The 21,380-nt window shown below is 39.6% G+C and overlaps 2 protein-coding genes across 3 annotated transcripts in view; both read right to left on the minus strand.

The window, feature by feature from the left end:
- Positions 1-1,104: 1,104 nt before the first annotated feature.
- Positions 1,105-2,444, minus strand: LOC145652839 (NLR family CARD domain-containing protein 3-like). Of its 2 annotated transcripts, none has more exons than XM_081704545.1 (2): positions 1,934-2,444; positions 1,105-1,299 (listed from the first exon to the last, which is right to left on the minus strand). In XM_081704545.1, exons 1-2 carry the CDS (start codon positions 2,401-2,403, stop codon positions 1,230-1,232), a joined length of 540 nt encoding a protein of 179 aa, XP_081560671.1. In that variant the 5' UTR covers positions 2,404-2,444; the 3' UTR covers positions 1,105-1,229. The 2 variants fall into 2 exon arrangements, 1 of the variants encoding a protein (XP_081560671.1); XR_014119101.1 differs by lacking the exon at positions 1,105-1,299 and adding an exon at positions 1,379-1,399.
- Positions 2,445-3,237: 793 nt separating this feature from the next.
- The window catches only part of LOC145652998 (uncharacterized), a 29,804-nt gene continuing 11,661 nt past the window's right edge, over positions 3,238-21,380 (minus strand). The window contains exons 4-8 of the mRNA XM_081704871.1: positions 8,170-8,276; positions 4,338-4,395; positions 3,872-4,076; positions 3,311-3,702; positions 3,238-3,258 (exon numbers count right to left, since the gene is read on the minus strand). Of these exons, the coding sequence (XP_081560997.1) occupies positions 3,238-3,258; positions 3,311-3,702; positions 3,872-4,076; positions 4,338-4,395; positions 8,170-8,276 (783 nt within the window). The remainder of the gene's footprint in view (positions 3,259-3,310; positions 3,703-3,871; positions 4,077-4,337; positions 4,396-8,169; positions 8,277-21,380) is intronic.

The following is a 21,380-nucleotide window of genomic DNA, read 5'->3' on the forward strand; positions in this document are numbered from 1 at the left end:
GTGCTTATGATTAAAATGTATGTTATGTTTAACGTGCCTCGTCCCCGCATCCTCCTTAACCTGTTAAACATCACAGAAGGGTGAATACAATTTTATAATCATGGAGTTCCATATTCCTGTGGAGGAAACTGAACAAAACTGTTAGTTTGTGTAACAGAGAAAGAAGCAGTGTGATGATATTGTGCAGAGATTAAGTGCAGGCAGTTCACACTGAGCAGTGGGGAGTGATATCCACACAAACCCCAGAAGAGGAGAAAGCCCTGGATATACTGGCTCATCAGTGTCTCTTAGGATAAGAGGAGGAACTGATGTGTGTGGAGAAGAATGTCCATCTCCATCCCCTCAGCCTGTCTCTCCACAGTACCCTTCACCTGCTCTAGTCCTGCTGCATCTGCTGGGTGTCTCAGGCAGGACCCAGCTGAAGATCACCACTTGAGCCTGAGAGAGCAGCGTTTGTGGGTGCAGCCAGGAGCTCATATTAATAGAAGACGAGAAGCTACTCTTTAACAAAGTTGCTCTTTTAGAGACACACTATGCAAGGCCTTCAATATCAGTTTCAATAATCTTGAACAAGGGAAATGTAAAATATTACCATGTATTCACTGAATAAACATGGATCAAAGATAAATAAATAAAGATTTATTTATTTAGTAAAGACTTGCTTAGTAAACTATGATTATTTTCAGACACAACAGTGACTAGTCAGAGAGAAGACCTGTCATTTCTTTTTTTAAACAGTTTTAAGGGATTGCTTATATTTGCCAGGTGTCACGGTTGGCCGGGCATCCAGAAGGAGGGACACGCCCACTCCTGCTAGGGAGCGCACTACATCCCTGCCTTGTTCCCAGTCCCCTGCCTACTAATCACCTTCACCTGTCCCGTGTTCTCTCTCTCTATTTAAACTCACAGGTCCTGAGAGAAAGCGCTGCACATTAGTGGAACGCCGGACTTCTCACTTCCACCCTGTACATCGCTACACAGAGTGTTAGGACTGAGTATCGTTGATAATTTGTTGTGGTTTTTCACGTATTGACAATGCAGAATAAAGAGCACTTTGGCTCAACCTTGCCTTTCGCTTCCTCTGTGCCACCACCATCACAACAGGTATTTATGTTTTCAGGTTTGTCCATCAGCTGGTTTGAATATGTGGACTATTATGGGTCATATACAGAAGACTGAACCCATTATTCTGAGTTGTAGTCCAAACTCTGGTCTATGTAGTTTTGTTCTCATCTTCCCCCACTGCTGTGCTCATCTTTGTTCTCACTGTCAGCGGGAGGGCAGGAGCAGAGTCCAGCGCTGGTTTGTATAAAATGGGAAAAAGTCTCATTTAAATACGAGGAACAACAACCAGTCCACAGTCCAAAAAGCAAACAGTGTTAACAGGCAAAGGTCAGCACTAGGAAGACCAAACAGCAGACTTTGGTAAAAAGGGCAGACACACAGAAACAGAAACATGTTCAGGAAAAGTGGAAAAAAAAAACAAGACTACTTTGCATACACCAGCTCAGAAATACAACTCAGATGAGTAATTTTCTAAAGTTAGTTACACATTCTCACCTACACTGGGCTACACAACAGAATTTACTCTAATATCTTTGTAATTATAATTAATTCAGGTAAATTTATTATGTTTTACACATGTTACATCTTGGCCTGCATCTGTTTCCATAACTGGCTGTGAAAATGTGAAAGAGAATGTTAATGTGGGTAAAAGAGAGATGTATGTGTGTGTGTGTGTGTGTGTGTGTGTGTAAATTCTTTAGGATTAATGAGTGGTTCAGCTAACACCTTAAATAGTAATTAGGGTACATGATACATTAGTTACAAAGGAGTTTAGGAAACACTTACAAATTAACAAAAGTACCTTATGATGGAGATCATGATGTACTAACACCAGTGCAGTAATGTGTTTATGAATGAAAATACTCACACAGCTTTTCTGGATGCTGTGACCACTGGAAGCAGTCTCAGTAGACATTCCTCTGATGGGTCATATTTACTCAGGTCAAACTCATCCAGCTCCTCTTCTGAGTTCAGCAACACAAACACCAGAGCTGACCACTGAGCTGGAGAGAGACTGGCTCCATGGAGACAATGGTCACCTCCTCTGCTTAGGTATGTCTGGACTTCCTGTACTAGAGAATGATCCTTTAGTTCATTCAGACAGTGGAACAGATTGATGGATTTCTCTGGAGAGGGATTCTCCCTGATCTTCTCCTTGATGTAGTTGACTGTTTCCTCTTTGCTGTGAGAGCTTCTTTTCCTCTGTGTCAGTAGGCCTTGTAAGAGAGTCTGATTGGACTCCAGTGAGAGACCCAGAAGGAAGCGGAGGAAAAGGTCCAGATGTTCGTTCTCACTCTGTAAGGCCTTGTCCACTGCATTCATAAGGAAGTCAGACATGGTTGATCTTTTAAAGAGACCTTTCTTTTGCTGTTTCAACACATTTTTCCTTTTTGGAGATGAAGGAGAGATATGCATATAAAGCAGCCAGAAACTCCTGAATGCTAAGATGCACAAAGCTGAACACCTTCCCCAGGTGAAGCCCAGACTCCTCTCTGAAGATTTGGGTACACACTCCTGAGTACAGTGACACTACTTTGACATCAATGCCACACTCTCTTAGGTCTTCCTCATAGAAGATCAGGTTGCCCTTTTCCAGCTGTTGGAAAGCCAGTTTTCCCAGTGCCAGAATTGTCTTTTTAGTCTGTTGAGGATCAGTGTCAGTGTTTCCATGGTACTTTCTATCCTTGTGTTTGATCTGAAAGATCATAAAGTGTGTGAACATTTGAGTCAGAGTCTTGGGAATCTGTCCACTCTCTGCTTCACCCAACATTCTCTCTAGAACAGTGGCTGCAATCCAACAGAAGACTGGAATGTGACACATGATGTAGAGGCTTCTTGATGACTTCATGTGTGTGATGATTTTGTTGGCCAGGCTCTGATCACTGATTCTCTTCCTGAAGTACTCCTCTTTCTGAGGGTCACTGAACCCTCGTACCTCTGTTACCTGATCAACACACTCAGGAGGGATCTGATTGGCTGCTGCAGGTCGAGAGGTTATCCAGAAGAGAGCAGAGGGAAGCAGATTCCCCTTGATGAGGTTTGTCAGCAGCACATACACCGAGGTCGACTCTGTTACATTCCACAAGTTCTCATTGTTCTGGAAATCTAGAGGAAGTCAACACTCATCCAGACCATCAAAGATGAAAATGACTTTGTAAGCATCACAGTGTATTAATTGTAATTGTTTTGTTTCTGGGAAAAAGTGATGAAGCAGATCCATCAGACTGAACATTTTCTCCTTCACCAAATTCAGCTCCCTAAAAGGAAGTGGAAATATGAAGAGGACGTCCTGATTTGCTCTTCCTTCAGCCCAGTCCAGAATGAACTTCTGAACAGAGACCGTTTTCCCAATTCCAGCAACTCCTTTAGTCAGCACTCTTCTGATGGGTTTGTCTTTAAAGAGGTCATTGCATTTGATGGGTGTCTCCTGTGTTGCTGGTCTCCTGGATGCTGTCTCAATCTGTCTCACCTCGTGTTCATTATTGACCTCTCCACTCCCTCCCTCTGTGATGTAGAGCTCTGTGTAGATCTCATTCAGAAGAGTTGAGCTTCCTTGTTGGGAAATTCCTTCATTAATTCTTTTAAATGTATCCATTAGTTTGTGTTTGAGATTTCGTTGATATTCAGAGAATAGCTCTAATAAACAGAAGAACATGATCACAAATATTTTATTTTCTTGTTATCTTTGATGTTGAAGTTTATCAAAACCATTTATCAAAACCATGAAACACTTTGCACAAACACAGAGGACAAAATTTAGTTATAGTGATACTGTCATCATAAAGCCATGATCCAGAGCTCTTACTGGTCTGTAGTGTGTTAGCGAGGTCTGTCTGGTTCATGTTCCCCAGCACATGCAGTGTGATCTTCAGCGCCCCCTCTCTGGCACTGCTCTGATCCTCCTCATCCTCCATCTCTCTCTCAGAGCATGCTGGGTAATCTGGACTCAGCAGCTTCTTAAACTTCTTCAGCTCCTTCTTCACCAGAGAGACGACTTTGTGCTCCAGCTCCTGGTTAGGAAAAACAGCAACAGACAATCAAAAAAACACCACCATGTTACAGAGAGAGATCACTACATGATTTTGTTTCATGATGGAGAACATTCTGGCAGTGTTTGGGTAGTTACTTAAAAAAAGTAATGCATTACTCATCACTTATCTAAAATTGTAATGGGATTACTGTACTCATTACTTAATGGAAAAAGTAATCTTATTACTTCTGTTACATCCTAAACCCCAAATATACTAGAAATCACCCCCACACTTACATACCTTGAATATGGACTCCAATTGTTTTCTGTAGGTGAGTTCTGCTTTTTCTCTTTGTACACTGTGGACAAACACAACAGACCTTTATGGAGGAATATGTAGCACATTCATACCTGCACAACACATGATTATACAGACAAGTAGATATTATACAAGATTATATATTATCAACACTTGTGTTTCTGCATTTCATAATAGATCTGTGATGCTGCCTAGTGTGCGGCAGCAGAAAGGATCAGGATGCAGGTGTGAGTGTAGAAACTCAAAAAGGCATTTAATAGAAAGTGAAAGTAAAGCAAATGTGCTAAACACACCCAGCCACAAGAAAACAAAGGTCAACAAACAAGAACAGGAAGACAGGAAACAGGAGAAGTATATACATGGAGGAATCTGGGAAGAGAACAATGCAGAGACTAAGGACAAGTGGCTGAAATGGCAGGTGGAGTTAGGTCAGAAAGTGGCAGGAATGGTGGGTGGAGTTAGGCTGAAAAGTGGCAGGAATGGTGGGAGGAGTTAGGCTGGGGAGTGGCAGGAATGGTGGGAGGAGTTAGGCTGGGGAGTGGCAGGAATGGTGGGAGGAGTTAGGCTGGGGAGTGGCAGGAATGGTGGGTGGAGTTAGTCTGGGGAGTGGCAGGAATGGTGGGAGGAGCAGGGAGAAGGACAACACACAGATGTAACAATAAACAAAGGACGACACGGGAAAGCAAAACAGACAAAAGGGCTCCTTTACAAGATGATTTGTTAGAAAATAAGTACATTTTATTTATAGAGCACATTTACCACAACAGCAATGATCAAAGTGCTGTGGAAAGTTAGGAAAAATATCTTAACAAAAACCTGTGAAATGTAAAACAAAAGGAAATGTGCCATCAAACATAAACATGGACAGAGAAATGAAAATGTCAGAGTAAAAAGAAGTGTTTGAAATCTGCACAAGAGGGAGCAGAGCTGATATTCAGAGAAGGACTGTTCCACAGCCTCAGTGCTGCAACTGAACAGACACAGTCACACTTCAGCTTCAGTCGAGACTGTGGAACAGACACAGTCACACTTCAGCTTCAGTCGAGACTGTGGAACAGACACAGTCACACTTCAGCTTCAGTCGAGACTGTAGAACAGACACAGTCACACTTCAGCTTCAGTCGAGACTGTAGAACAGACACAGTCACACTTCAGCTTCAGTCAAGACTGTGGAACAGACACAGTCACACTTCAGCTTCAGCCGAGATTTTAGAACAGCCAACAGCTGATCTGAACAACTCTGAGTGCCAGTGAGTAGATGACTTGTTCCTAAGCATGAACAAAAAATTTGATTTTGGGAAATTTCTCTGAACTTGTAAAAATTATTCCTAATAACAGAATTTATTTGCTGATCAAATCTGAGCTCTGGATCAAAGATAACACCAAGATTTTTGTATTTCTAGGAATAATACAATCAGATTAATCAACTGTTACACAAGTGTTAACCCCTCACTATCTATGTTTACATGTAAATCCATGATCTTATATTAGTCTACAACTGTCTTACTTAGATATGATCCTGTTAATATTACAGTCTGATTGTTATAGTGTGACATAGTGTCTTAGTTGACCTAAGCTTAGGCTGATTAAAACATGTGTTCCAGGATAATATTATCCAGACTATGTGCACATGTATACACACACTGATCCATGGAATAAACATTTGTGCTACATTTCTGGCAAAGCCTGATAAACATATTATACATATATTGTACATACATTGTTATATATATATATATATATATATATATATATATATATATATATATATATATATATATATATATATATATATGTATAGAGAGAGAGAGAGAGAGAGAGAGAGCGAGAGAGAGAGAGAGAGAGAGAGAGAGAGAGAGCGAGAGAGAGAGAGAGAGAGAGAGAGAGAGAGATATTTCCTTATGTACCCCTGTTTTTTTCCCTCAGTTTGGACAGAGCACTCTCAAACCATTACTATACTATGTATGACTATGTACATGACAAATAAACCAAACTTGAAACTTAAACTGTAATCAAGAGAGTTTGTTTTTGTCTAGTCATTAAAAGAGGAGCTCAGCAATGTTCAGTAACAGCATTACTACTGTAGCTAAATCCAGCTCATCTACCTACAGCTGGATCCTGCCCCAACTCCTCTTCTTAAGTGTTCTTCTGCTATTTCTCCCATGTCTTCTCATTAATGCTTCCCTTCGGATTCTGTCCCTACAGCTCTCAAAACCTCAGCTTTAACTGCCATTCTTTATAAAACAGGACTAAATGCTGCACTACTTGATAATTACTGACCCATTTCCAGTCTCCCCTGTCTACTCAGGGTTCCAGCCTCTCAACTACAATCTTTCTTAAATACTCAGGATCTATTTGAACCTTTCCAATCTGACTTCCATACTACGCACAACACTGAGAGAGCCCTGTTACATGGTTTCAATGATCCCCTTCTCTCTACTGACTCTGGTGCCCTGTGTGTTCTCCTCCTTCTAGATCTTCTAGATAGAAGTGCTGTGTTTGACACAATTAAACCATAACATACTTATCAGCTGCCTCTCAGACATTGGGATTACTAATACAGTTCTTGAATGGTTTATCTCCTATATCTCTAATAGATCACATTTTGTCACACTTGGTAAACACAAATCACACACTGTTATCGTTACCCAAGATGTTCTCTAGGGATCGGTGCCTGGTCCTCTCCTATTTAATCGATATGTTGCCCCTTGGTCAGATTATCCGCAGGCATGGTCTCCGTTTCCACTGTTATGCTGATGACACTCAGATTTATAGTAGCACCAAAGGTAACACTACCTTACCACTTCCTGCTTTACTCTCTTGTATCAAATATCTCAAACAGTGGATGAACATAAACTTCCTAGAGTTAAATCCTTACAAAATAAAATTTTAGTTATTGGTTCTAAATCCATAATCGCTAAATTAACTGATTTTAAACTCAGTCTAGATGGGTCTTGATCAAATCATCAACTGCATTTGGGAACTTTGGTGTACTCCTCACTCTTTGAACCCCACATCATGTCAATGGTTAAAAATGCCTTTTTTTTACAGTCACAATATCAGTAGACTTAGGCCCATGCTCTCCAGACAAGGTGCTGAAACTCTGGTTCATGCTTTCATCACATCCCATCTTGATTACTGCAACTCTCTCTTCATTTACATCCCAGAATTCTCTTAGATGTTAAAAAATGTCAGCCCACAACACCCCGATTCTACATCAGTTACAGTGGCTCCCTGTCCGTCAACACATTCAGTATAAACTCGTCCTGCTTACATTCAAAGCTCTGCATGGTCTTGCACCTCCCTACTTAGCTGAACTCCTACAGCCATACTGCTCCACCCATACACTTAGGTCTTCTGATGCAGGTCTTCTCTCTATCCATAAGTTAAGATTGGTCTCTGTAGGGGCAGATATTTTAGTGTCATGGCCTCAAAACTAAAACTATGGATGAACTGATGGAGCTCATGAAGGGCTTCATAATGAGCTGAGTGAGTTTGATCAGGTGGGATTAGGAGTGAGGAACACTGTCCTAAACCAGGAGATCATCAACTCTCATCAGAACACTCTCCCTCTCTGAAGTGTAGGCGGAGGACTCCATCTTACCTGAGCTCAGGAGAACAGTCACATTCCCTACATCATCCTAACCTGAGCTCAGTAGAACAGTCACCTTCCCTACATCATCCTTACCTGAGCTCAGTAGAACAGTCACATTCCCTACATCATGCTTACCTCAGCTCAGTAGAACAGTCACATTCCCTACATCATCCTTACCTGAGCTCAGTAGAACAATCACATTCCCTACATCATCCTTACCTGAGCTCAGTAGGACACACTCCCTCTCTGAACTGACGTTTAGGGTCCATCGACTTGTCACTCTTCATGGACACACAGCTGGGTTCCGGGGAGTCTGATCTCTTACCCTGTATCAGACTAACATACACAATTAAAAACATATTGTTTTAATGCCAAAATACTAATGTGTGTATAAATGGTGCAAATATAAATTAATATGTATTTATCTCTATCGATGGTCTATCAAGACCGTCACCTCTCATCAGAACACGTTCCCTCTCTGAAGTGTAAGTAGAGGACTCCATCTTACCTGAGCTCTGGAGAACAGTCACATTCCCTACATCATCTTTACCTGAGCTCAGAAGGATACACTCCCTCTCTGAAGTGTAAGCGGAGGACTCACTCTTACCTGAGCTCAGTAGAACAGTCACATTCCCTACGTCATCCTTACCTGAGTTCAGTAGGATACACTCCCTCTCTGAACTGTAATGGAATGTCCATTGACTGGTCACTCTTCATGGATACACTGCTGGGTTCCGGGGAGTCTGATCTCTTACCCTGAATCAGACAAACATACACAATTAAAAAGATATTATTTTAAGGCCAAAATACTAATGTGTGTATAAATGGTGCAAATATAAATTAATATGTATTTATGTCTATCGTTGCGATTTTTATTGAATGTTTTTTAAAGAATTCATACAAAGATGTTGAAAACACTAAATTCGTTATTATGTTTCTTGTTATTTACTAAGTGATCTTCAAGTTGACCAGAGTTATACCAGAGAGCAACTTTACATTACATTAAGCTGGTCTTAAACTTTCTGAAGTTTATACTTATCTTTCATCTTTGTATTATGCATTGTGTCTCTGTCTCAGTAGAGACAACTGTTTCTGGCAGTATCTGATTTAAGATTGTTACCTGCTGGTACTATTCAAGGGTTTTGTGAATGGATATCAAAGCACTTTTAAGAGGTCTGTGTGGCTAAGAACATCTACTAAATGCAATAAATATAGATTTATTCAGATATCCCAAGTAAATAAGTGCACAAACCTATGCACTGCAAGTATGTTTATTTATGTTCTCTCACCTGTCTCTTTTCTGTGTGTGCTGTTCCCCAGAGACACGTATTTTGGCGGTCATGTCTCCTCCTACAGATTATAGCTGTACACCTGCAAACACGCACATGCAGATTAATAATCAGAACACATATTCAATTACAATATTTACATTTACTGCATATGGCAGACACCCTTGTCCAGAGAGACTTGCAGAAGTGATTTGTTGTGTCGCTACAAAAAACATAAATAAAGCACCTTTGTAAGTCGCTCAGGATAAGAGTGTCTGCTAAATTTTATAAATGCAAATGTAAACATCCTCATGTGAGCACAGAGAGGTTAGTGTTCTCAAAAGAGAAACAGTCATTCATGTTTTTGAAGAGCTTTGGTGTAGACAGGCACCTTTACTAACTTTATAAGTACAAAATATAGTTTATTAAAATGAGCAAATAATGCATAAAGTTTAAACTGTAATCTTACAGCACTAAAACAAACTCAAAAACGTGGGTGTAGTGAACAGTATCACTCCAAAGTGGAAAAGAAGACAGAGGCAGGAAAAATGTGTTCTATAAGGGCATAGTGGGTCACAGACTAACTCAATCACTGTCATACAAAGAAACAGTGTCGAAATATCACTTAATAATATTACTAATAAATATTATAAATATTACTTCTTTAGTTACACTGACATGCACACTATTGGTACAATACTAACCTCACACTGTCAGTCTAATTACGACATGATCGTGTAAACAGCACGGTCTTAGCCTGATAAAACAACTAGTCTACATCTAGTTGGACACCTAAACACTTACTGTTAGATCTACTGGCTCACAGTCCGAGACATTTGTGACACTTCCTGCAGTACGACGCCTGTTCTATTTGCGCAGTTTGTTTCTGCTGAGAGGACAAAATAGAAATATATGAAGTATATAGTGCGTTTATTAGTACTTTTTATACAGTTCATGTAAACATGTTGATTCGGAACAATTTCTTAGATGAGCCTAGAACGACTTTAGTTTGGTTATTCTGAATCAGACGACTTCAGTTCTATTGCTCTATTTCGCGTAAACGAAGACACCTACTGCAACAGAATAGCGGCTAAAAGCTTTACGTTTTCAGACATTAACCTTGTTAATATTCAATTCTGTTAATATTAAATTTAAGAACTTGTTCTTTGAGTAGTATAAGTTCATATAATTCTTGATTGACAGCTCAGATTCAGATACTCAACGGCTTTGTTTTCTAAAGATATTTGCATTCCGCTTCTTAAAATGGAGCACAAAAATTTCACTTTCGCGTTAAACCGGACTGAACCGGTTTTGTCAAGGATAATTGTTTTTTAGGGGCCGGACTGCTGTGACCAGTCACAACACTTTATCCAACCTTCTGCGGGAGAGAGAAATCAGAGCTACAGTATAGAACTGTATTTAAATAACACAGAATAGCGTAGAACAGTGACAGTAAATTAGCACTGGATTTGGACTGTGGGAGAATTTTGTTTGTCATGGAGCTTATACAGCACAGCTGTTCTGAGCAGACGTTTACTTAGGTTTTCACACACACACTCACACACACACACACACACACACACACACACACACACACACACACACTCACACACACACACACACACACACAGAGAGAGAGAGAGAGAGACAGGTTATTAGTTTGTGTGTAATACCTATTCTGTGCTCACAAACTCTATATAAAATGACTATTTATTGTCATTAAGTTTCGTTTCTAGCATACACTCCCCTGATATGACAGTTCAAACCATTTTGAGTGTTTGAATAAACCATTTTCAAATGGTATCTTGGGTCTCTCCCCTGCTGATCGCCATGTCCAGTTCACATGCCCAGTGATGTAGTGGTATAAGACAGTATGTGAACGTTTAGTTTGTGCCCAGACATGTATCTGAGAAGAAGACGAGCCAAAGACGTTAATCAGGCAGATCTGTTTACTAGTAGGTAACATCTAAGGTCAAGGTTATGATGGAGCTGTAGACATAAGTGAATGTTTTAAGGGACTTCAGACAAAAATTCTGAATAAAAGGTCAAAACACCACAAGGGACATAATCTGCATTAATCTGGTGTTGGCAAAAGTGCAAAATCAAACATCTGTTTTGTTAAAAAAAAATTTCACACAGTATTGACGTGTAACTCGCAGCATTCACGGATCTCCTTTGCTCGCATGCAAAATCTACATGTGCTCACTCATATTTGCTCTGCTCTCGCTTACATTTACTTTGCTCTGCTACAAAACTGCTTGCACGTGTTTAGATATATCCTGCTCTTACACAAACTTGCTCTTCTGCACACACAAACACATACTGTACTCTCGCGAATGTTTTTGTGTTCTTGCGCACAAGAACACAATTCTTTAATTTCATTATTATTAACTGTGAATGAAAAGGAAAGTCATCCATGATCATGATACAAATGTTATTATAAAACAGTTAGAACTTTAAAATAATTGCGGCACTTTCATATACATAATATTATGTGCCATTTCACAAAACAAATATGAATGTATTTAACACATATTGTTCTTATACTGTATAATATGTATGACTCGGGAATTTGCTCAAATAGATAAAGAAATAATATTATTTGAACTTACAGTAATATGCTCTGCTATATAAAGGAAAATTACCAATCTGCTACCATTTAGTGTTAGTAACCAACTTTGGTAGAGTACAAATTCACTCATTAGCCACATTATTTACCACTAATATCTGTAGTTTTAAAATTGACCACCTTGTGGTTTCCGTTACGTCTCCTTCCTGATCAGGTTTATCAGAGGCATGACAATGGTTTTACTGCTTGATAAAAGTCAGACACTTAAAGTCAAATTGCCACTGCTGGCGTTACTGCGTCAGTGAACTGTTCCACTAAGACGCATTAATGTAATTATGACATCACAACCTAAGGAAAGTGTAAGTTATTTAAAAGCGTTCCAACACACTAAATACCTACATGATTTTCTGAAGGAGGACAAGGTGATTTTCAAGGTATAGTCCGACCAGAATTATTGGATATTCTAATAGTTTTCAGGAATAGTATCAATATTACTTGCATGATTTATTATATCATTAAATTAAGTGCGCCGTTAATTATAGAAATATCTAAAATATTTTATATTATCCGTGTATCCCCTGGATTCAGGAACGATCGTGAAAGGCCAAATTAAATCAATAGAGAAACATGATGAGTTTTTCTCAACATGGGAAATTGTTGACCAGGAACAAAACGTGGACACTAAAAGAAATGACGCAGGTATGCAATTTTACTGCCAAGCTGAAAATATAATATTTGTCTGTCTGAACATCAATCCGATCTGTTTGCTCTTTTTTTTAATCCAGACGATATCCGAGCTGCAGAAGGACAACTTTAACCTGCGCATGCGTATATGCTTCCTCAAGCATGAGGGCGGCTCGCAGAAGTGCAGCAGTTGTACAGAACAGATTTACAACGCGGCAGAGGAGCGTTTCCCAGTGGCGACGCAGCAAAACTTAGACGTGAGGAGACCCGAGTCTAGTTTTTGTAATCAGAGCCGGTTAATTGAGAGGACGAGACTGGGGACACTTGTTAATCACACTCCGCACCTAGATAAAGGGAGGGCGCTAAAAAATCTAAATACAACTTGAAAAGGCAATAAATTGACCTTCTCAAATGCATAAATTATTCTGCCCAAGCCTCTTTATTCTCTTCCTTTGTAGAATAGTTTTAACTGCTACTGCAGTAGCAGGACCAGACACGTGTCTTGAATTGAATTATTTCTTCATTTCACGTAATGCTCTTCATCCACCTGTCAGGAGTTGAGCAGGTGCAGAGAGGAACTGGAGAAGATGGAAGCGCTTTTCCATCAAGAGAACACGCTCCGCCTACAGCTAGAGATCCAGCTACAAGCCTACACATTACAAGACCCGCCCTCTGAGGATCAGAGCCAATCAGAGGAAACCATTGAAGAGCTGCACAGGTCGGTACAGGCCTATATTTAATTCTGATAAGAAACATTGTTCATGGAAGATTTCCCAGTTAGAAACTCGGGCTGTTTCTCCAGGACAACCACATCAAAACAACAAAATTATTTGACATATTTCCATTTTAAATGCTAATTTCTGACCACTTAAGTTAAACCTTAGGGCCTTCATTAAACAATAATAATCCTTAGCTAGTAAATTGCTGTACTTTAATTATAGAAGAAATTATCCTTAGAAATGCTTTGTTTTTTATTCTTAGCAAAAGACAATTATATTATAGTACCTAGTCCTGAGCTGGCACACACCATTCTAATGTCACAGTGATTTCAGTGGAGTTTCTCCATGTAGTTCCATGTAATTGGAATGTAATTCCAAGATGAATCTGTGTGCAGAGAGTCCATCTCATAGTTCTAAATGAACATGTGAAATAAAATGTAGCCTAATCGAGTGTGTGTGTGATGGCTGTCAGGTACATAGAACAGCTGCAGGGGGAGCTCAAGGCTCAGAACACCATAATCAATCAGCTGAGGAACAGGAGCACCAATCAGAGCAGTGGACACCAGCCTGGCCACGCCCACAACTCCACACTCACCACCCTGAAAGAGGATGACATACGTGTGAGTGTGTATGTGTGTGCAGGTGCATGTTCCTGCATACATGTATGCTTATTAAACTGTTACTTTAAGACACTAAAACTTTAATGTTTTAATTCGGCTATGAGAATACATTAAAAATTATAAATTGTATACTATATAGGGAAATCCATTTGAACTAAATGTTTAGTATATTTGTACTCTATGTATTCTCTCTCTCTCTCTATTTAGGATCTGAAGAACTTGTTGGAGTTGAAAGACTCTGAGCTGCATGAGACCAAAATCAAACATGAGGCCAGTAAAAACGACCTCCAACAGGCCCTGAAGGACAAAGAGAAACAGATTCAGGTGGGTGTCTCCAAACACATGGCAACCTACAGGTAAAAACAGGCGTCCAAAAATATGCTCTTAATACAAAAGACCTATAGAGCTCACTAAGCATATTATCTGCACATTTATTATAAACATTTTCTTGTGGTTTAAAACAAAAGTGTGAAAAGAGAAAGGACTAAAACACAGGTCTGAAAGGGAACGACACCTTTACCAGACACACTCCTCAGCTTTATACAAAATGTCTGTGAAGCTTGGAGCCTCATTTAACCCCTGCCTGAACTCTGACCCCTGCAAAAGAAGGACTCTGCACCAATATTCCTCATCACACCAGACGGGGGCAGCAGGGAGTAACACTGCAGCAGGGGGTGTGTGCATTTATGAGGGTGATTGTTGTTGTGTGTGAGCAGGGGCTGCATGACATTCTGGAAGGTCACATCCAGGATCTAGCTGAGAAAGATGCTGCGCTAGCAGAGACCACATCAGAGCTGAATAATCTGGAATCTGATGTGGGCAAACTCATTCTACAGCTTGAGAACAGAAAGCAGCAGCTCCAGGTAGCAACCCGACGTTTCATTCAGTCAGACCAGGTGCAGGGCGGAGTTTAGTGTTTTTAACATACTAAAAATACACCTGATTCACAACTCATCTGATATAATGGACCAGTACTCTAAAGATTAAGACTAGGTTTAGTCTGGATGCAAAGAATGGTTCCTTAAGTTGAATTGACTCTATTGAATCTCACACTCTGAATTTGATGTTTATTTACTTTGTTCATGTTTATATTCAGACTAAGGAGCTAAACTAAGGTTTAGAAAGGGAAGTGATGCAACTAGTGCTGTCCTAGACAATAAAATGTATAATATAATTTACCCAACATAAGACATTTCTGATTATTTCAGTATAAGGGCTCTGATCCTTGTTTGGAGTCATTATTTCTAACTACTGGTTTCTCTGTGTTTATGATGGCACACACACATACAAGGAAGAGGATCCAATTGCAAGAGGTTTTATAGTGAAATCAAACAGATCAGAGGGGTCAGGCAGGTATTCGTAGTCCTGTTGATTCAAGGTCCATAACATGGGGCAGAGTCCAGGGGTGTCCAGGGGTCAGGCAGAAGTCGAAAACCAGAAAGACAAAACCATAACTGAACCACTTGGTATGCAAAATAAGGTTGGCAATACTTCATGACGTGAGTGTGAGGGAGGGGAGCTTAAGTAAGGGAGCAGTGATGAGAGAAACAATGATCAGGTGTGTGCTAGTATTCCAGTAAACCAGATTGGAGGCGTGTGTGGGAAGAGGTAGGCGTGGCAGTGCAGGGCTGAGCGTGATTCCTGGGGTTTGTAACACTCTGTCTCTCTGTGATGATCTTAGCTCATGTCTGGGCAGCTACAGGAGAGTGTGAGAGAAAGTCAGCTCCTGAAACAACGCCTGAGATACACAGAGGCCTTCACACATCCTACATACCAGATCCAAGGTACACTCTGCACTGTGGGACTGATGGGGTCTTTCATTTTTGTCAAACTACTCTTGCTAAGTTATTTTCAAAGTGAAAAACCAAATATAGATGTAACATATATCTATAACAACCTTGTAACCTGCTGCTAAAGATTTTTCTTATTTTAATACCCTGTACATAATTGTTTGCATTATAACTATTAAAAATGCTGTTGACAAAAATATAAGAAGCTCCTGATGTGGTTTTATCAGCAGTGGAGCAGCATATGTTGGAGATTCATGAACTGAAACCACCACTGCTGGAGACTATCAGGAGGACCCAGGACCTGTACAGACATCTGCAGGCCGCTGAGCGAGGTGCAAACACCAGTTCTACAACACGGGGACACAATCCAGAATTAGCCAAGCTATCCTCATTTACTAAAAATGTTCACTTGCGGAACCTGAAAAATCACGTCTTCCATTTCCACTTGAGAGTAGATGAAGATGGTGGTGAGTGTAATGATTTAATGAAGGTGTAACAAATGACTTCAGCAGAAAGATAATGACTTAATAGAATTTGTACAGTTACACCTGCAAGGTGTTTTAAGTGGCACCATTTAATGAAAGGTTGTCAGAAAACAGATGCACATTACAGAAATGACTGGAGGTGTGGAAGGTATACTTTTAATAACCTCTTTACCGTTACACATCGTTGTTTTGTTGTTTTGTGTTGTGTATTCATGTCACATTAATGCACTCTTGTTCATCTTGCTCTCGTAGCTTCAGTAAAGAAGGACCATTCTGGGAGGAACAGTGGCAGTGTGTGCAAGAGCAGCTTCAGATCAGTGATCAAAGCGTTGATCTGCTGCTCAGATCCTGCCCAGCCCTGCCTCTCCTCCAGGGCCCATGTTCATGGCCTCCACGTCCTGGTTCCACGTGAGAACTATGACACGCTGCTGGAACAGATGTGTGAGGGGAGGGGTCTGATCAGTCGCGCGAGTGAACTGATCCAGCAACGCCTGCAGACCCACGGCCGACATCACATGCAGGTCCACGTGAGCCCAAGCACGCGACACACAGATTCAATTGGTTAATCGTCACATTTCATGGATAATTTTCACTGAGCTGATTTTCCTATTTCAAATGGACCATTTGTCACTGACTGTGAGGATTATTGAAGGATAAAGAGGCCCAGCGGAGGGCGAGTGGGAAATATTAATCCTTCATGTCTGTTTCAGCCAGTGGACCAGAACCTGCTCAGAAGCCTCTTATACATCATCAATGTCACTCAGACAACTCTAGAAGAGGCCAGTAAACTGTTGACATCTTTATCAGATGTCTCTAAAGAACAGAACCACGACAGAGTAGGAGTTATTTACCACTTTTTGCATCTTTCATAAGTACCACACCAGTAAGAAGTGAAATTCATTTAGCTGTTAGCTAAGTCTATTTACTGGAAGAACTTCATATTGGACTAAATTATGTTTTTTTGATTGACACATACGAATAATATGATTATTTTGGATTTTTGCACATTTGTAAATTATTTATTTATTTATTTTTCTTTAGTTCTGCCATCATGAAAACCTCAAAATGCAGAACCAGCTGAAGAAACCAAAACTAGAGAAATCATATAAGATGAATAAGATGCTTTCAAAGGCTGTCAAAACACTACGGCGATTCAAACGTTGAGCAACACTGACATTAAAATGATCTCCTGTGATTATTTTCTCTGTGATGGTCATATTCCACCCCTCTATCATCCATCAGTCTGTGCACCATCATACATTCACTCTTTCATTGTTGTTGTTTTTAGTAATTAAAATAAAATAAGTGTTGAAATAAAACTACATTCTGAGTATAGATTTTTTTCAAACTTATTGATGATTCTTCATTATGATTTAATTTTTTTACACCCTTACATACTAATAATTAAAAATTGGACAATTCCATGCAACATTTATTTATTAGAATGAATTTTGAATGTCCAAAAATAATAGCATTCTGCAGCAGTCAAGACAAACTTGCAAAAAGTCAGCAAGTTTATTTCTTTTAAAGATCCTTAAGAGACTCAAAATTATGCAAGTACAACAAAACTGTGCAAGTATAAAAGCAATGTAGGAAAAATAAATAAATTTAGCTAAATCAAAATAAATTCAACAATACCTCTTGATAGTTTTTCCTCATGTGAAACGCTTCTACATCACTAAATCAGGGTTTTGCAGTCTCAAAGTTATAGCTACTATAATAGTTTGCTAAATGAGTAGAAATTAAATAATTTTCACACATCAGGGACGTTTATTGCTACGCTAAATTCAGTATCATAAGTATCAAAGTGATCACAAGTCATAGTTATAAACCACAATGAGGAAATAGTCTTTTTTATCCCTCTTACAACTGGGTTTAGGCTACAATTTATTATGTAGTGATTTAGATACAGTAAAATAAACAAGTGATAATATCAGGAGGGAAGCTTAAGCCTGACCAAGTATGTCTGGTTTAGTAAATGTGACTGTGTAGACCCGTAATATATTATTATTATTATTATTGTTATTATTAATTTAATTACCATCAAAGCAATTGCTTGGCATGTTTAAAAAGTATCTAGAATGCTAGTAAAGCTCTTCATTTGCTTGCTCACGTCTTTGCACAAAACACGTGTTCTTTTCATTCATAAAATAACAAAATATGCAAGCAAATGGATGTTACTCCTGTAGCAGGGGTGAATAAGGGACAAGACCCTCCTTTCTTAGAGTCCACAGATTCTGTTTGAAGAATGAAGAGTTAATGTCTTTGAGTGACAGCAATCCTCACCAAGGTGTGAAGGGGGAAGGGGAGGCGAAGCTATCAAATGACTTCACAACCAATGTCCAAGCACGAGCGGCGTGATTGGCAGCTGTTTCAACAAATAGAGGACGCTTAGATGAATACGCAGACACCTCACCTGCCTTATTTGTTTACCCACTACGTGAGTTTGAAATATGCGCACTGCTTTGTGTTCTAAGCCAGATGAAGTGTAGCACATGCGAGTGAAGCTGTTTGGCAAAACTGATACAGTAATCCATATTGTTTTTACTTAATTTGATTACCAATACTAAGGGACATCATGTAAAGGAACAGGCTTATTTTAGCTGAAGTTTATGTGGAGTTCTTTGGGTGCAGTTATAAGATGGAAGCTGAGAGACGGTTCAGTGGCTTCTAGCATGGATTAGCTTCAATGTTTGCATTGCAAAGGACTGGATATTTCCATTCACTGCTGAAAATATTCACAATCCTCCTACAAAATGTAAGTATACATGAGAAAGCATACTATTTCTTTACAGTATTACAGCACTATCCCAGCATAATCATTTAACATAATAACAATGAAGAATTTAATATTGTCTTTTAATAAGTGCATTGTACATTGAGCATTGTTGTGATGTTTTAGCAAAAAGAATATTGCACACTCAATGTATAGTGACTGATGACTTTGTGTGCATTTAGATGTCTAGGACACCCAGTAGAAAATATTGTGCAGCTACTTGGTCATTTCATGTATATACTCAAGTGTTCAATTTATTAGACAAGACCCTGGTGAATCAGGATATGTCGAGCATGACTGAAAATGAATCTCCAGCATCAAAATACACATTATAAACCCCCAAAATAAAAGTCATTTTGTTTTGTTTTTTGACATGTTCTTCTGTATTAGAGGAGCTCAAATAGAACCTAAATGAGGGATAAATAAGTCTGGATGTGAATGACTGTCATGTCCCAAGTCTTTACATCAATGTGACTCCTGAATCATTGTACTAGGTGTACAATTTCTGATAACTAGTATTAAAGTGAACAAGTACAAATCGTTTTAAAACTTAAATCACTTAAAACTGGAGGTGCATGTACAGGCTAAGCATCGACTTCTAGACTTATTCAAACATTGACCAACACTGACATTAAAATGATCTCCTGTGATTATTTTCTCTACGATGTTCATATTCCACCCCTCTATCACCCATCAGTCTGTGCACCATCATACATTCACTCTTTCATTGTTGTTGTTCCTAGTAATTAAAATAAATAACTGTTGAAATAAAACTACATCTGGAATGTTAGTCTCTTCAGCCTTTATTGTCTACTATAAGTAGAGCTGGGTGATTAAAACTAGATGTCACAGGTAATATCCTTTCACAGGTAATATCCTCATATATGTGTATAATCGCATCCTTACACAGGTAATATCCTCATATATGTGTAAGATCACAACCTTACACAGGTAATATCCTTATATGTGTATGATCACAACCTTTCACAGGTACTATCCTCATATATGTGTATGATCACAACCTTTCACAGGTAATATCCTCATATATGTGTATGATCACAACCTTACACAGTTAATAGGTGTGCCGAAATCAAATCATATGAAAACAACAGTAGAACTCGGGGATATGTTTAATAGTGAAAGTAAGAGTATTTCCACGTGCACAATATGAAGGGATCTCAGGGGATTGGGACTAAACAGCTGTTTAGCCTTAAGAAAACCACTTATCAGTCAGGCTAACCGGCAAAAATGGCTTCAATTTGCTAGGGAGCAAAAAGATCGGACTCTGGAGCAATGGAAGAAGGTAATGTGGTCTGATGAGTCCACATTTACTCTCTTCCAGAGTGATGGGCGCATCAGGGTAAGAAAAGAGATGGCTGAAGTGATGCACCCATCATGCCTAGTGCTTACTGTACAAACCTGTGGGGGCAATGCTATGATCTGGGGTTGCTGCCGTTGGTCAGGTCTAGGATCAGCAATGTTATGTGCCCAAAGAATAAGGTCAGCTGACTACCTGAATATACTGAACGACCAGGGTATTCCATCAATGGATTTTTTCTTCCCTGACGGCACGGCAATTCCAAGATGACAATTCCAGGATTAATCAGGCTCAAATTGTGAGAGAGTGGTTCAGGGAGCATGAGACATCATTTTCACACATGGATTGGCCACCACAGAGTCCAGACCTGAACCCCACTGAGAATCTTTGGGATGTGCTGGAGAAGACTTTGTGCAGTAGTCCAAATCTCCCATCATCTATACAAGATCTTGGGGAAAAATTAATGCAACTCTGGACAGAAATAAATGTTGTGACATTGCAGAAGCTTGTGGACACAATGCCACAGTGAATGCATGCCATAATCAAAGCTAAAGGCGGTCCAACGAAATTTTAGAGTGTGTGACCTTTTTTTTGGCCAGGCACTGTATATGCCCAGCAGTGCTCGTCTGCCTTGTGGTGTGTGATATTTGTGGACAGAAAGAGGGGAGGGGCTCCTAGCTTTATAAAGCCTGTGGTTTGCATTAATGAACACCTGGGTCATCGCCTGTTGTTTCTGCATGCTGAGGTCAGTATGACCTCATAAGTGAAAAGGTATTAGGATGAGAACAAGCATAGTGCCCTACAGGTATATGTTTGTGTGCACATGTGTAGATGTTAGTGACATGTTTACATTCATATTGTTCACATAATGTTTAATAGTGGTGTCTCCCTGGCAATGTAAACATCCCAGTGTTAGTGAGAGATGGCTCAGACATTGGGCTAAACCACATTGATCCTGCTTGCTGCGTGAGAGAAACAGCTGGCAGGATCAGTGTGGTTTAGCTCCATGTTTGAGCCATCTGACTCTGACCAAGAGTCTCTTCAACAGGAAAATGGACCACAATAAAATCTTATCGATGACAAAATAGTGTGTCCAAAACTCCAGCTGGTTGAGCTAAGATTCACTCAGTTATAAAGAGGCTGAATTATGTGTACTCTTCATTAAAGTGGGTGGTGTTCCCTTAATTAAAGTGGGTTGTGT

The sequence above is a fragment of the Electrophorus electricus genome, chromosome 21 (assembly GCF_041902795.1).
Source record: "Electrophorus electricus isolate QZ-2024a chromosome 21, ASM4190279v1, whole genome shotgun sequence".
Taxonomy (NCBI): Eukaryota; Metazoa; Chordata; class Actinopteri; order Gymnotiformes; family Gymnotidae; genus Electrophorus; species Electrophorus electricus.